The 15,231-nt window shown below is 40.3% G+C and overlaps 1 protein-coding gene across 2 annotated transcripts in view; it reads right to left on the bottom strand.

Moving 5' to 3' along the window:
- SMOC2 (SPARC related modular calcium binding 2) overlaps positions 1 to 15,231 on the bottom strand; it is a 175,490-nt gene that overhangs the window by 94,497 nt on the left and 65,762 nt on the right. For both annotated transcript variants that reach the window (XM_073335247.1, XM_073335246.2), the window contains exons 3-4: positions 4,730 to 4,836; positions 3,421 to 3,520 (exon numbers count right to left, since the gene is read on the bottom strand). In XM_073335247.1, the coding sequence (XP_073191348.1) occupies positions 3,421 to 3,520; positions 4,730 to 4,836 (207 nt within the window). The remainder of the gene's footprint in view (positions 1 to 3,420; positions 3,521 to 4,729; positions 4,837 to 15,231) is intronic.

Raw genomic sequence — 15,231 nt, 5'->3', positions numbered from 1 at the left:
CTCAGGATTGGCAAAGGCTACATCTAGAATACTACAGGCCTGAGTAAGGAGTTCCCTGCTTATAATTGTTATTTTATGAGCTGATTGAACATGTAAACAGAAGCTGAAAAAAAATCACAATGTGAAAAAGCAACCATCAAATACTTCAAAATCCATGCTCAGTTTGAAGAAATATAAATAGGAATAGGAATGCAAGACCTTTTCTAAGGAATGGATAAAGAAGTGTTCTTTTGTTCAGGACTCCACATCTAATATCCCACCACAAAAGATCAACCCAAGAGAGAGATGTACTTTTTGATATTAAGCATTTTTGTTTGGAAGCCAAATATTCGTGTGCAAGTAAATCCACATATCAAATAAATCCATACCCTTAAATAAAGAAGAAACACATCTATTAGCAAAAGTTCCATGAAGTAAGCCATGTGAGATAGCAGATAACAGTGGTGCCATGCAAGCATTCATATGAAAGTCAAGGTGATGAAACTGTATGTGTAAATGTTGGAATAATCAATGACCTCCTTGTAACTAACCACTACATTCTGTCTCCAGAAAAGCATAGGCAACTGAAGAATACATGACCGTTCAGTTTTCAGATTCCACTGCTGTAAGATGTGCACTTGCAATATTAAGTAACAGCAAGGGAATTCTTGAGAATAGGCCAGAAACGGCACAGTTTATCAGTTTGGCTTGGTTGAGAGCCTGTGATATCCCAAAAGAACTAATTAAGAAAGAAGCAAGTATGAACTCTGTGTAAGTAATGATATTTTGGGCATCATTCCTGGGCATAATGATAGAAAAGGGAAAAAAGATAAAAGCAAATAGTAGATGTAATGGAAAACTTCAATGTTCCTTCTGGAAAAAAAATCTCTCCAGTCCTGACAGATGGTGATCCTGGAAACAGACTGGGAAACAGACTACAGCTGCAGCTCTGCTTCAGCAAGAATGTCATTCTGCAAAATTAGCACAGGGGATTGTGTTATTTCACTGCATAACTTCTTGTAAAATTTGTAGCACTGTCTCTCGTATGGTAGTAGGTGGCTGTGTAGTCCTCTTTAAGTAACATTGAGCTCTTCATCACAGCATTTCAAAATCCTCTCCTAGGTATTTGAGACATTACAAGCCCAGTCCTGCATCCGCTGATATAAATGGAAAAACAACCATTAACTTTAGTGGTGCAGAATCGGGTCCTATGCACTGATTTGGACCCTGATCCCGCAAAGACTTGCACACATGCTTAGCTTTATGCACTGTGACTCATTGACTTTAGTGGGACTACTTGATGTGTGTAAAGCTGAGCACATGCATGAGTCTTTGCAAAACTGGGGCCTTGGTCCTGAATATAGAAGAAAGATGGGTTTCCTGTGGCTATATTCCGGCTCACATCATGACTTTGATTGAACAAAGCAAACACTTTAGCGGTGTAAGTGAAGAAACTGAACAATTTGTGTCTTGATTAATCAGTTAAAGCATCTGAAACTAACTACATTTTTTTCTTGATTACAATGAACATGAAAAATCCCATGAATCTGCTTGTCCAGTAAATAATTCAGCAGAACCGTGGACCAGAAATTAATGCCACGCACTTTGGCAGAGCTATTAGACAATTATTTATTGAGATTTCAGCACATGCATAATCCTTTTTTGTTGAGGTTAGTGAAATTGAGGGAGCTACTGGGTTTCATGATCACTGATATTGCAAAACTCCTGATGGAGGCTTCAATTAAGTAAGGCACTTAAGCACCACTTAACTACATCCCTATTTAGGATAACACTTAAGCATTTAAATATGGTCCTGAATCAGGGTCAGAGTTTTTATCAATCATTACATTAAAATACACTTCTGTATATATTATTAAATCTTAAAACTTGTGAACATTTTATGTGGCTCTTGGCAACTCTGTCTGACTCCAAAGTGAGTCTTCAGCATATATGCTAGATTGGACTAGATCACTGAACTAAACTGAACTTTATGGATCCTGGGGTAACAACTACCATAGGACAGACACTTGGAAGGCTCTCCACATCATTTAAGTCACACAGGGCTTTAAAAGCAGTTCTTTTGTTCTTACATATTCACTTCTTCTCTGGTCGTCTCCCTTCTTGTAATTATTATAATAATAATAAAGGTTTCTGCTCTGAAAATATTGCTTAACTATAGGGAAGGTTTGGGTAAGGGAGCCCCACCAGAAGCCATATCTCAGTTTCTTCAACTCTGCCTATTGTCAGGCAAAAATTAAAATTTAGCTAACAACTAAGACAGAAACCACAGATCAAGCAGAAATGCTTCAGTAGCCCAAGGGCACTGACAAATGTAAACACTTAATAACCTTATATGGTTAAATGCCTGCCCAGTAACTTAACTCTTAAAACAGAACAAACCCTCCCTTCACAGCCCACCGGATATTTGTAAGCACTCATCCCTACCCCACCCTCACCCCGCCTTTCCCCCCCCCAGCAAGGTAGACATAGATGCTTAATGCAATTAGGATGACCTCTATACGTATGTACTGTTTTTATTTTTATTTTTGTTTAGGGTTTTTTTTAACTTGTAACAATATATACAAATAAATGCAACTAAATTAATAAAAGAATGTATGTAACAGGCCACTGTAGCACCATATTTTGGAAGCTGCTTATCAGTCTTCCTGGTACCATGAATAAACCTCCTTTAGCATTGTCTGGGCTTGCCTGATTCTTGGGGGAAAGAATCTTTTTGCCTAACACTATCTTCCAGGGAGCCAAGGTGTCAATTAATCCTTCCACTACAAGAAGTTTAAAGTGCAGGGGGTACTGCTGTTGCAGTTCACAAAGCTTCAATATCTGTAGACAGAGAGCTGTTGTATTGACCTAAACCACCTGGAAAAGTAATCGGTACAGTTGCTTGTACAATTCTGATTTACCATACATTTTTGACATGTTTGAAATGAGGCTAAAAGGCAGTCTCTAAAAACTGGTTAATTTGTTCATGTGCACTGGTTTAAAATAAAAACTTGTGGGAATTGCAGTCTTTGTTTGTTGTTCATTTTCTACAAACAAAGGTTTAACGTTGATGTTAATGCTACTTTTTAGCTTTATTGAACAGGGTGTGTGGTGATTCCCCCCCACACTTTGCCCCCCCCCCCATTTGGCTACTGGTGAGAATTTGTTTTCACAATACCAAACCTTGGACAGTGTTGTTGTTTTTTTTAATTCTTCTTAATACTTAAAATGTTTAAAAAGTAAAACTCTATGGAATGTTTGCAGTGAGTTTACAAGGAAGAAAATTATAAGATACAGAAATAATCATTTCAGCAATGCTGTTGCATGACACCATATGTTGGCACATAAGTATCATGTTAATGAGCACTGTACAAAATCCTAAAAACTGAGACAGGTAGAGAAAATGGATGGATGTCACTGATAAACTAAATCATTACTTACCTGGACATCGTGGAGTTTTATGTGCTACAGCTGTACCACTGATTGGACGTCCATTGGGAGTGACACACCAACAGTATCCTGTGTAACTATGACACTGAACCTGTCAGGAAATTACATCAAGTGAGAGAAATCTATGAGACATATGTTGACCATATTGAAATGTTCATGGCACATAGAGTCTATATTTATATATGTCTCTTGAGTACAATGGAGTCCTCCAGTAGAATATATTTTAAAGATATCAAATGTCTTTTTCTGTGTCTAGTAAGATAATCCACTAATAGACCATAATTCAAGTCTGATGAATATCCTTAAAGCATAAAAGCAGAGCTTCCCTCAAGCACTCTACAGTAGGTGCTTCAGTGGAGAACTGAGGAGAAAGCTATTAATGTGTGTTCGTTTTGTAGTATGTCCTATACTGAAAGAATAAGATACAGGCATTATGAAAAGCTCACAGAAGCTCCCGAGGGGACACGTGGATTGACTATCTCTGTTCCTGAGGTAAGCCCCCTCTAGCTTTTTTCCAGATAGACAACATATCATCTCACGCACAGTAACAACAGGATACAGCACATTTTCCTGTATTATTCATGCCCAAAGCTCTCAGAGAGCAAACTACTGGAATGCCTACTTTACATTAATTGCTTTATAAATCCCAACATCTTAACATCTCTCCTGGAGTCTAATGTCACTTTCTCTACCATACTGATATTTATATGGTAAATGTTAACTATTAGCTACACTTAAAAATGACTACGGTAACTTTCTACATGACTCTACCTTTAAAGCTTATTATAATGGTAGCAGAAGACAGTCCTGCTTAGTATGTATCTGACTGTGATAAAAGCTTCAAATTGTACCCCTCTTGGATTCGAAGTCCTTGCCTGAGTAACTCAGTCTCAGTCCATGATGCCTGAACAGAGATTCAGCAGGGGTTAGGGAGGATTACTCTATGACTCATGTCTTTGGCAATAGAATATGGACTCTTTTACCACAAGATTACTGGTTAGGATCAGGAACAGGACAGAAATCATACACATTTTACCAGCTGATGACTCGTCAGAGAGCTATGAGAAATGACTTGGTTGTCTCACCCTAGTGGAATGGGGTGCACATCACAATAACCAACATCACATGCAGCTCTTTTGTTGATCATTTCTGAAGAGAGGCCAAGGACTAAATTGGTACAAAACGTGAACTATTCTCCCACTTCTAAACTTCAGTGTTAATGGAATTCCCTCGCTGCATCACAAACACACAAGCATGCTGAACAACAAGACATAAAAATACTGAGCCAAAACTTTTCAACCTGGCTGTATGTGCCATCATCATTACACTCGGGAATGAAAACTTGCTGAAGCTCCTTGCGGGCTTGTTCCTGGGTGTATTTCCTCTCTGCCACACACCTGGAAACATCTAAGGAAAGGGAGAAAACAAACAAGATGAATGATGCAACATTAAAGAGAGTATAGGTGATAGCCCAAAGTATAAACAAGGAAGAAGGTTCAGAGACCCAAATAAAGAATTGGATCCTTTCATTCCTGATGATGTATTGTTACCTGAGTATTTAGAAATAGGGAAAAAATTAAAGAAAATCAAAGAAGTTATATCATCACTGCTTCTCTTTGGTACGATCCTGCATATACATCTAATAAATGTATCTATTTTCTTTTAAGTGTAGTAGGTCTACCAGCAGTACACTTACTATTAGGTTTTTCCTCCCAACATTTGTCTATTTAGCCTGCAAGTTGTTTGGAGCAGGGATTCTCTCACACACTGTGTTTGCACATTGCTACATTGCTTATCACAAGTGGGCCTTGCTCTTAGTGGCATCTCTAGGTGCTTCGGTAATACAAATTAATAATAATCTACTGTACAATACGTGGACTAATTATTTCACTTGCAAGGAGTGTGTATAATAATTAATACATCTTTTCTATTTCTAATTTCTATGATGCTAAAAATATAGCTAACAAGTCAGCTGTGGTTTATGGGATTCGAGAAAACTGAAACATACTTTAATTCTGGCAAACTTGGATTCCCCAGCCATGCCCCCTTTTCCCTTGACCCCACCCTCTGTGCCAAAGGCTGGGGGTGGGGGAATGGTGTTAGAGCCACTATGCAGGCTCTATGGAACTGCACGATTTCTGAACACAGGTCAGATTCTTCACTGGCCAACATCCACCAGGTTTAGGGAAGCTTTGTGCTGAGAAAAAACTTCTTAACTGTCAGGGTGTTAAGCACAGGAATAAATTGTCTAGGGAGATTATAGAATCTGCATCATTGGAGATTTTTAAGAGCAGGTTGGACAAACACCTGTCAGGAATGGTCTAGATAATACTTAGCCCAGCCATGAGTGCAGAGGATTGGACTAGATGACTTCTCGAGGTCCCTTCCAGTCCTATGATTCTATGATACTAGTGCTAAACTGACGTAAAAGGACCAGAGAATCTGGCCTCGAAAGTGCTAAATAAGTGTAAAGTAATATTAGTTATCATCTGAGTGCTGGTCTAGAAATTAGGAGTCCCTTAGTCCTAATCTTTGCTCTCATATTGGTTTCCTCTCTGGACTTGGACAAGTCACTTAACTTCTATGCATTAGTTTACGTCTCTGTAAAGTGGAAATTATAATACTTATCTCATAGGAGTGTTCAGAGGATTAATCAAATTTGTAAAGTTATTAGAAGTGAAAATCATTATGACTTTATAAAAAGTTAAGTATTAAGATTAAACATTGAATCATTATGATGTTTCAGAAGGGACATCTGCAGAGACCCAATATGTCACCTAGCAAATGGACAGAAACCTTCCACCCTTCACAGATACATAGGAAAACTTAGTTAACAAGAGGCTAAATTGTTTTGTATATGTACTTTAATAATTTCTTAGATTTTCACCAAGGGAACTTGTACTTCCATTCTGGTTAATGTACTGTGTAGCTTAGGTAGATTATGTTAGTCCATGCTCTGCCAAAGTTAAAAACCAAAAATATTTAATCTACCTTCAGTGTCTTAAGCCTTATTATGAGCTTGGTTTGGTTATACAGTACTTACTTACATGTGGTTTTAATGTAGCCAGTGTTTTAAACTGAAAATAAATCACTCCTTTGGTGGAATTCTGTCCTCATTTTTTTATCACAACATGTGGTTTAAATGTCTAAAAGGAAAAGTGATATAAATTCCAGCACATAAGGTCTCTACTACAATACTGATAGAGTTATAAATTATCTCCAATATTTGAATTATCATAAAAGCATGCCAGAGACAGATAAATTCTCCAAACACCTTGTCTGCCACCCTGTTCCTGAACATCTCTGCCTTCTAAAGCCTTCATATTTGCAGTCAATTTAATACTCCTAGACTTTACAGTGATCAATTTTAATGAAATAGAAAACTCAAGTTTGAAGTCTAATGTTTCTTGGATTATTTAGCTATAGGAAACATTTGAAGGTTAGTGGCATGGAATTACAGTGCCTCTCTAAACCCCAAAGCAAACCTGGTAGAAAGCTCTCTTATCAAGTTAACCAGCGGAAACAGTCAAACTATTATTCCAGATACATCCTTGTAAATTATTCTGCTTTATTCATTTATCAAGATTTACAATAGCACATGGAAGAACTGTGATTCAGTTAAAGCTGGGGATGTGATACAAACTTATAAAAGTGAGGAACTATAAAAGGATAGGCGAGATAAAAATATCAGAATATCATATCTGTAATACTAATGACACATTCGATTATCAAAACAGATGGACTAAATTCATCCCAAGTGCAACTTCATTGAAGCCATATTATTACACAATTTTTAAAGTGTTATTATGGAAAAGCCTAGAGGCCTCAGCCAAAAAGCGGGTCCTGTAGTGCAATGTGCTGTGTACGCACATAACAAGAGGCAGGCCTTGAAACAGAAGGGCAATACTTGAGACAGACAAAGAGTGGGAGCAAGGATGTATTTTAGCCCCTTTACAGAGGGGGAATTGAGGCACAGAAAAGTCAAATGATTTGTCAAAGCTCACACAGGAAGTTTGTAGCAGCGCTGAGGTCTCCTTTCCACCCACCCCACTCGTCCAGTGTCTTTAACCCAAAATCATACTTTTGCTTGAGCTAAAACAGGGTGATTTTGGATTTAAACACTCACCTATCTTGGACTGTGAACTTAGGTTAAAATATTATGGTAATTATCTCTCAGGTGTGTTCGGAGGACTAATTACTTCATGGGCCTGGTTCTAATCATTGCTATGCCTGGTGTAAATCAGGAACAACTCTACTGATGTGAATGGTGTCCTACTGGTGTGAGATCAGCATCAAGTCAATGTCTGTGAAGCACGTGGAAGATGAAAAGCATCATATAATGCTAAGTAGCATTTTTAGACAAATCTTGCACCCTCACAATGCTATTGTACTTGGGTTTCCAGCTCTACAAAGAGAAACATTTTTTAAAAGAATCTGATTTCACTTAACTTTTTGAAAACATTTAATGACAAATCCTCTCAACACTAAAGGTCTGAATCAGTTGCTGGTTTGTGAGTGGTTCCCCACTGAACTCAGTCTAGCTCCTGTCTCATGTATGGATTGGGAACCAATCCAATAGTAGTAGACAGGCCCAAGGTGGAGTTCAGTATGTGGAGTGGGTGAAAGATCATTTGGGTTTAGCCCCTGTAAAATGTTGAGGCCTTATCTGCCCAGATTCGGACAATAGAAACCCCGATACCCACAAACAGTTTATGCACACATGTAATTTTAAATCAAGTGAGTTGTGTCATTGGGTACGATTCTTATCTCTGCTCTGGCCTCTGTACTTGAGGTACATGGGCTGGAGCACCATAAAGGCTGCCTAAAAGCTCTGGTTGTGGCCGGGGAAGAATTCTCCTGGCACAGGAACTGGGAAAGACAGCAGCAGGCTGTCCTTTGAGCACTCCTTTGCAAGCATGGTGGGGAGCAAGAGGGGCAGGCTGGGAGTGGGCAGCAGCACACAGTGCTGCAGAGATTCTGGGCAGTGCCCAGGCTCCGACTCAGGTTTGAGCCCAAGTCCCCCTCTCATCCACACACAGATCAGTCTGACTAGGGTCAGCAAGCACTCAGGATCCAGGTCCTGGGACTCTGGTAGGGGCATGGGTCACAGCCCAAGTCCTGCTGAGAATCAAGTTCAAGCCCTGCCATTTTTCAGTGTGGACACAGCTCAAACTGCAGACCCGAGTCAGATGTGTAGTGTAATATGGACGCATAAGCATGGCTTTAAGACCCAGGTCTAGCAATTGTTAACCCAGGTTTACAATGCAGAGTGGATGCTCAAGCACAGGCTTGGAAACACCATGTCCACAAGCCTAGGTCCCACAGACTCTGGTTTACAATGCAGTGTAGGCATACCCCTAAAGGCACAGCATAGAATCTCACCCACTGGGTTCAATGGAGCTACTCCTGTGAGTAAAGGAAAGCATGTGCATATTTACAGGATCTGGGACCAAATTCTAATACATTTTTGAAAATTAGAAACATAGGGCCTTATTTTTCGTTCCTTGTGCAACCAAAATACTACTGAAATCAATGAGAATTTGAAGTATGCAAGGAAATTAATGTAGGATCAACCTTATAGTTAACAGCGGAATTACCCAGACTGGAACAGATTGCCACCCCCTTCTAATCCACTGTCCTGCCTCCAATAAAACAGTGTTTGATGCCTGCAGTCTAAGAGGAAGGGAAAAAACCTTTAATACAGCTGGCAATTCTGCTATAATGTATCATGGAGAGAAAAAACCTGGCAGAAAAAAAAATTAGGTTTATAATGGAAACAATGACACAATCTTAACCGGGATGCAAACCGTATTTCTATAACTACATCCAATATGAATTAAATTTACAACAAATTTTGGGCTCCACGGGAAGATTAATCCAAATTCTCTCATTGGAAATTAAACTGATTGCCAAAATAAGTAAATAAATACATGTTCTGCAAATGGGGTTTGATTTAGTCAATCCTATACTTTTTCTTCATTGTTGGATGGTAATATGTGTGTTAAGTAAGATTAACAAAAATTTTACTTTCCCAATCCACTGAGCTTCACTTACTTTTAGGGGCGCTGACTGTGTTTGACATAGGTTACATATTTATACATAAAATAGTATAACGGTTTGTTTAGTTATTTATTTTATTATAGATTGAAAATCCCACTGAACAGACAGTAACATTTATCACTTTGTTAAGACCACTTAAAAAATGGTTAAACTTAATTATTTGAATTAAAAAAAAAAACCCTGAGGGCTTTGCACAGATGCTTAACTGTTCTTGTGCTGAACAGAAAGCTTTCCTAAATCCATGAAGATTTGAACAAGCAAGTTTAGCATAGCATGTAATCTAGATAACTCTAACTCTTACTGAAGGCTCCCATTTCTGGCTCCTTCTATCTTTCAGAGTGCCAGGATAATCTGACTTTTCCCTAAATCACCCCCTGTTTGTCATTTGGAAGTGTTCGGTATAACACTGTGTAGACATCAGCAGCAACTGAGGCCCTGATTGAGCCAGGTACTTAAGCACATGCCTAATTTTAAGCATCTGAATAGGCCCATTGAAGTTAATTGAACTACTCAGATGCTTCAAGTTAGGCATATACTTATGTATCTCGCTGAATTGGGGCTGGAATGAAGATGTTATTTCTTTTCATTTTTCTTTCCTGTTACTTTCCCTGTTTCTTTTACTAATTGGTAAGCGCATGCATTATGTGCATCTGGTGTACTTCTAATTTTGGAAGAACATGCATTAATCAGTGAATGTAATATGCCACGCGTCGCCTGGGGAAGCGCATCGTCTGCCGCTGGGAGTGATGCGAGGAGCGCCAGGAGCTGGGAGTCCTGGTGCCGCAGATCAGGTCCGACGACAATACCATCGTCACCCCGAGCGCCAGGGGCATGCTGGAGAGGACCCTGAAGGCAGCCATCCACTCACTGTACATGGAAACTCTGAAGCGTAAACCAGACCAGGGTAAAGACTTCGAACTGACCAGCAAGTGGGACGCCAGCAACCACTTCCTCGCCGGGGGTGGCTTCACCCGTTTCGCCGACTGGCGGTTCATCCACCGCACCCGGCTCAACTGCGTCCCACTCAGCGGAGCCGTCCGCCATGGGAACCAAGACAAGCGTTGCAGGAAGTGCGGCTACTCCAACAAGTCCCTGCCCCACATCCTGTGCAGCTGCAAGCCCCACTCCAGAGCCTGGCAGCTGCGCCACAAGGCCATCCAGGACCGCCTAGTGAAAGCCATCGCACCGTGCCTGGGGGAGGTTGCCGTGAACTGCGCCATCCCCGGTACTGACAGCCAGTTGCGACCTGACATGGCAGTCACTGACGAGGCCCAGAAAAAGATCATCCTCGTCGACTTCACGGTCTCCTTCGAGAACAGGACCCCGGCCTTCCACGAAGCCCGAGCTCGTAAGCTGGAAAAATATGCCCCCCTGGCCGAAACCTTAAGAGCGAAGGACTACGAGGTGCAGATGGATGCCCTGATCGTCAGAGCCCTGGGCGCTTGGGACCCCTGCAACGTGCGTGTGCTGCGGACCTGTGGGATCAGTCGACGCTACGCACGGCTCATGCGGCGCCTCATGGTCTCGGACACCATCCGATGGTCCAGGGACATCTACATCGAACACATCATCGGCCACCGACAGTACCAGGAGGTGTGAGCCGGTACGACATCGTGCATCAACTATGGGAAAGGGACTGAGAGACTTTTTCCAGTGGACCATATGAATTGGAACCATAAACTCACTGAACATTAAATCCCACCAAACGAGGGTAGAGCCATCCTCATCATTGTATCCACTCATTATACTCCACACCTGAACATAGCCATTATATGGACAACATACCCCCATATCTCAATGTCTGTACTTTGACCCATTAAACTTTTACCCCCAATCGGGGAGATTGCAGATTATGCATTCCTTTCGCCACCCATTCCTAAACCGAATTTCGCACCCCTTGATAATCTGTACCTTATTCCCTGATAACCAGAAACTTCTATGCTTAAACTCTGTACTGTTTTCTTTTTACTTCAACATTATCTTGATAAAATTATTATTTCTGTGCTAAAAGTGTTTTCAATGTAACAGGCTTGTCTTTGGTGTGTAAGGGTATATACTGCCCTCAGTCCATGCAGGAATCGCCACTGACACTGGATCTAAGGCTGTATACAGCTCTAAGAGCTGATCACCACTAGGCTAAAAGACATATGTATCAGTATTCTAGAGTGATAGGAAATATGTATCAAGTCACTTGTGCTTGAATCTCCTTGCTTCAAAGATCTGAAGACACATCCACATTTTGAGAGTGAAGAGGGGGGTGGATGTCTGCAGAGACATTTAACATGACACATTTGCAACATAAAGACTTTGTACTTGCTGGTAATGATCACCCGATGATTTCTGTCTTTTCATTTTTATTGCTGCATTCTGGATCTTAACAAGAAGGCAGCATTATCTTAGCTGAAACCCTCTTCTCTTGGCATCTAATGGAGCCAGGCACTGTGTTTTTCACATTTGCAACCACCCAGCAACTTAGATAGTTAAGCTATAAGATAAAACAAGGAATGCTGGCTGGAATCCTCCTTGGCACAAAAATATTCCTCTTTCTTTTGACTTGATACAATGTGCCTAGAGGCATACCAAGTATTCATAGTAAAATCTGAAACAACAGAAATACAAACCCAAAACACAGACCGGACATTCTGAAAGGGGCACAAAGGTTTTGAATGAGCCTGACCAGGTTAATAGGAATATGGGCCCATCTATGATTCTACATCAAAAATCAGGAAAAATTCACAACTACGTGTGCTTTCAAGTCTTCATTGCTGCATTGGGGCTTCAGTCCTGGTCGTTTCAACTTAGTTTTGCTTTGAGATTTTAATTTTGTACAGAAACAGAAACTCAAAGTGAAATGACATGGATTGAAATCAATAGCCAGTATTAGCACAAACCTCTACTAAGTGGAACTGTTGAACTTTGCAGAGCTGTGGCTATGGCTGAAAGTACATTTGACTATAAAGGAGAGGGTTTTTTTACCCCCTAGTCCTGTGCATTCTGACTGACTTTAACAATCTTTGCATGAAGTTATAGCATTATGAAAAAGATGATACATTTGAGAATGAGATGGACCAATAACAGAATACAGAGAAGTTTAGAGCTGCATCTGAATCAGGATCGGAATTCTGTAATGTGCCACCAACTTACAGTTGAAAGTTACCTCCAATAGGAAAATACTTCTAGAAAGAACTGGCCAACAACATTTTTTTCATATAAAATATCCTTTTTTAAAAAAAATGGATTTTTTTTTCCAAAAATGTCTTTTCAATTTTTTGTTAATTTTTTTCATTGTGATTTTCCTTTTCCCCCCAGTCATTTTCAAAAATTGATTTTTTTCCCCCCAAAACTTGCTGGGTGTGGGAGAAGGATGAGAGAAACAAGTAAAAAGAATGGAGGGGAAAAGAAAAGGAAGAAAAAATGCAAGAAGTGAAGTATAGTACATTTATGCTTGGGAAAATATGCTAAGCTTCCATTTTGATATACCAGGTGTTTGCGGTAACCTACAAAAACCCTATCTGGCCCCAGTCCTCGGTCTACTGAGTTAAACGTTAAAAGAATAAGATCTTCGGAGACCAGTGCTCTTCCTATTAGCTCGTTCATCAGCTAACAGGCAACAGCATCACTTCAGTTAAGCGTTCCTACATTTGATTGTCGTAGGACTACAAAGTATTTTCATTGGAGGGCCATCAACCTTGGAATTCTCCCCATTGGTCTAACAAAGCCTGACTTGTTTGACCTACCAAGCCAACATGCAAGTTCTAGCTTTTTAGTCAGGCTGTTAGCAGAAGGTGAAGGATTGGTAAAGTTGGATGGCTCTGCCCAAGTTTATTTTTCATAATGTTAATGCAGTAGCAAAAAATTCACATCCTCAGAGAAACACTCAGCAGTGATATCCTGCTTTTCCTACATGTAGGGAATGTCACAGTTGAGTAGTAGTATTAGAATCTGAAGAGAAAAGTTTACCTTACTGAAGTGTATGCTGTAAATATCCCTGTGTTTGGAGACTTGCAAGGAGTGCATTCTACAACTAATAAGTAAGAGTGACAAACTTTTTTCACCACTGCCAGGAACTTTAATTCTTGTAGTGTTATTGAAATGCTGTATATCCCTCTTTCTGGGAAAATAGCAAACTATTTTATGTGAAATTCCACACATTTTTATGTGTGTTTCAATTCTTTATGTGAATCTGAAAATGAAGAGAGTACCTTTTGTTATGTCTATGATAGCCCATAAAAGGAGGGCATTTTTAAACAGTAAGGCTCTTTAAGATACCATAAATTAGTTAAGCTAAACATAAGCTGTATAGGGTTTCCCATAGAGAAAGGGATCTACATCATTACAGAGAAATAGCAACAATATTATTTGTGGTGGCTCTCTGGGTTGTGCTTATTTAGCAGTGAGGAATGAATTGTAAGGAATGAATATAGCTATACGTGCTATGCCTGGAGCCCAAACTACCACCTCATGGGTGTTGAAGAACTCCAGGACAGAGCTGAGGCACTTTAGCAGGATTGTGTAGGCACACTTGCTTTGCCGTTGTCCAGAATGAACTTGTGTAATGGATACAGGCTATTAGTCAATCACTATCTGCCACATTAACTTAAAAATAAATAGAAAGAGGAAAAAAATAATCTTCTTGCCATTACTGAAAAACAAATAATTATCATCTTGAGTGCATAACTGCAAATCTTGCAGCTCCTTTTCAAGTCAGACGCCTATTAAAGGCAATGAGAGTTTGTCTGAGTAAGCACTCCAGGACCTGGCCCCATATGAGCTTGTGTGTACCATCGCTGACAACTAAACTGAAAGTTCTCATGGTGTCCAGAATTCAAAAGCAAACATCGCTTACTCTCTTCAGCTTCTTCATGTCTAGGGCCCTACCAAATTCAGGGTCCACTTTGGTCAATTTCATGGTCACCGGATTTAAAAAATCGTAAATTTCATGATTTCGGCTATTTAAATTTGAAATTTCACAGTGTTGTAATTGTAGGGATCCTGACCCAAAAAGGAGTTTAGGGGTGCTTGCGGTACTGCTATCCTTACTTCTGCGCTGCTGCTGCTGCTGGCGGCGGCGCTGCCTTCAGAGCTGGGCAGCTGGAGAGCCGCGGCTGCTGGCTGGGAGCCCAGCTCTGAGGGCAGAGCCTCTGCCAGCAGCAGTGCAGAACTACGGATGGCAATACCATGACACTCCTAAAATAACCTTGTGCCCCCCCCCTGCAAATCCCTTTTGGGTCAGGACCCTCAATTTGAGAAATGCTGGTCTCCCCCAGTGAAATCTGTATAGTATAGGGTAAAAGCACACAAAAGACAAGATTTCATGGTAGGGTGTTGGGGAGGGGAAGACCAGATTTCATGGTCTGTGATGTGTTTTTCATGGCCGTGAATTTGGTACGGCCCTACTTATGCCCAATTGCCTGAACCTCCAATAACTTATGTAGAGAGACCTTGAATATTTAAAGAACACTCAACTGATGCAGGCTGAAGCAGAGTGCTACTTGTTTCAATCCACCCTTATAGCATCAGTAAAACTGAAAAATGAACTGCTGCTGTCAATTATTCATTATTCTCTTGACAATGCACCAGAAAGAAAAACCTGTTTTTTCTCCACTGGACACTTCTGTTTTAGATACTGCTCACTTTGAGACAAGATATAGCAGGCTGACAGTGTTTGGAGACTTGATACTTGAAGAAGCTGAGGTGTGAGATAAAGAGATGTCCGTCAAGTACTAAAATGTTCATTTTCAA

This window comes from Lepidochelys kempii, chromosome 3 (genome assembly GCF_965140285.1).
Source record: "Lepidochelys kempii isolate rLepKem1 chromosome 3, rLepKem1.hap1, whole genome shotgun sequence".
NCBI classification, from domain to species: domain Eukaryota; kingdom Metazoa; phylum Chordata; order Testudines; family Cheloniidae; genus Lepidochelys; species Lepidochelys kempii.
Note: the sequence above shows the minus strand (reverse complement) of the source record. Positions and strands in the feature narration are given on the sequence as shown.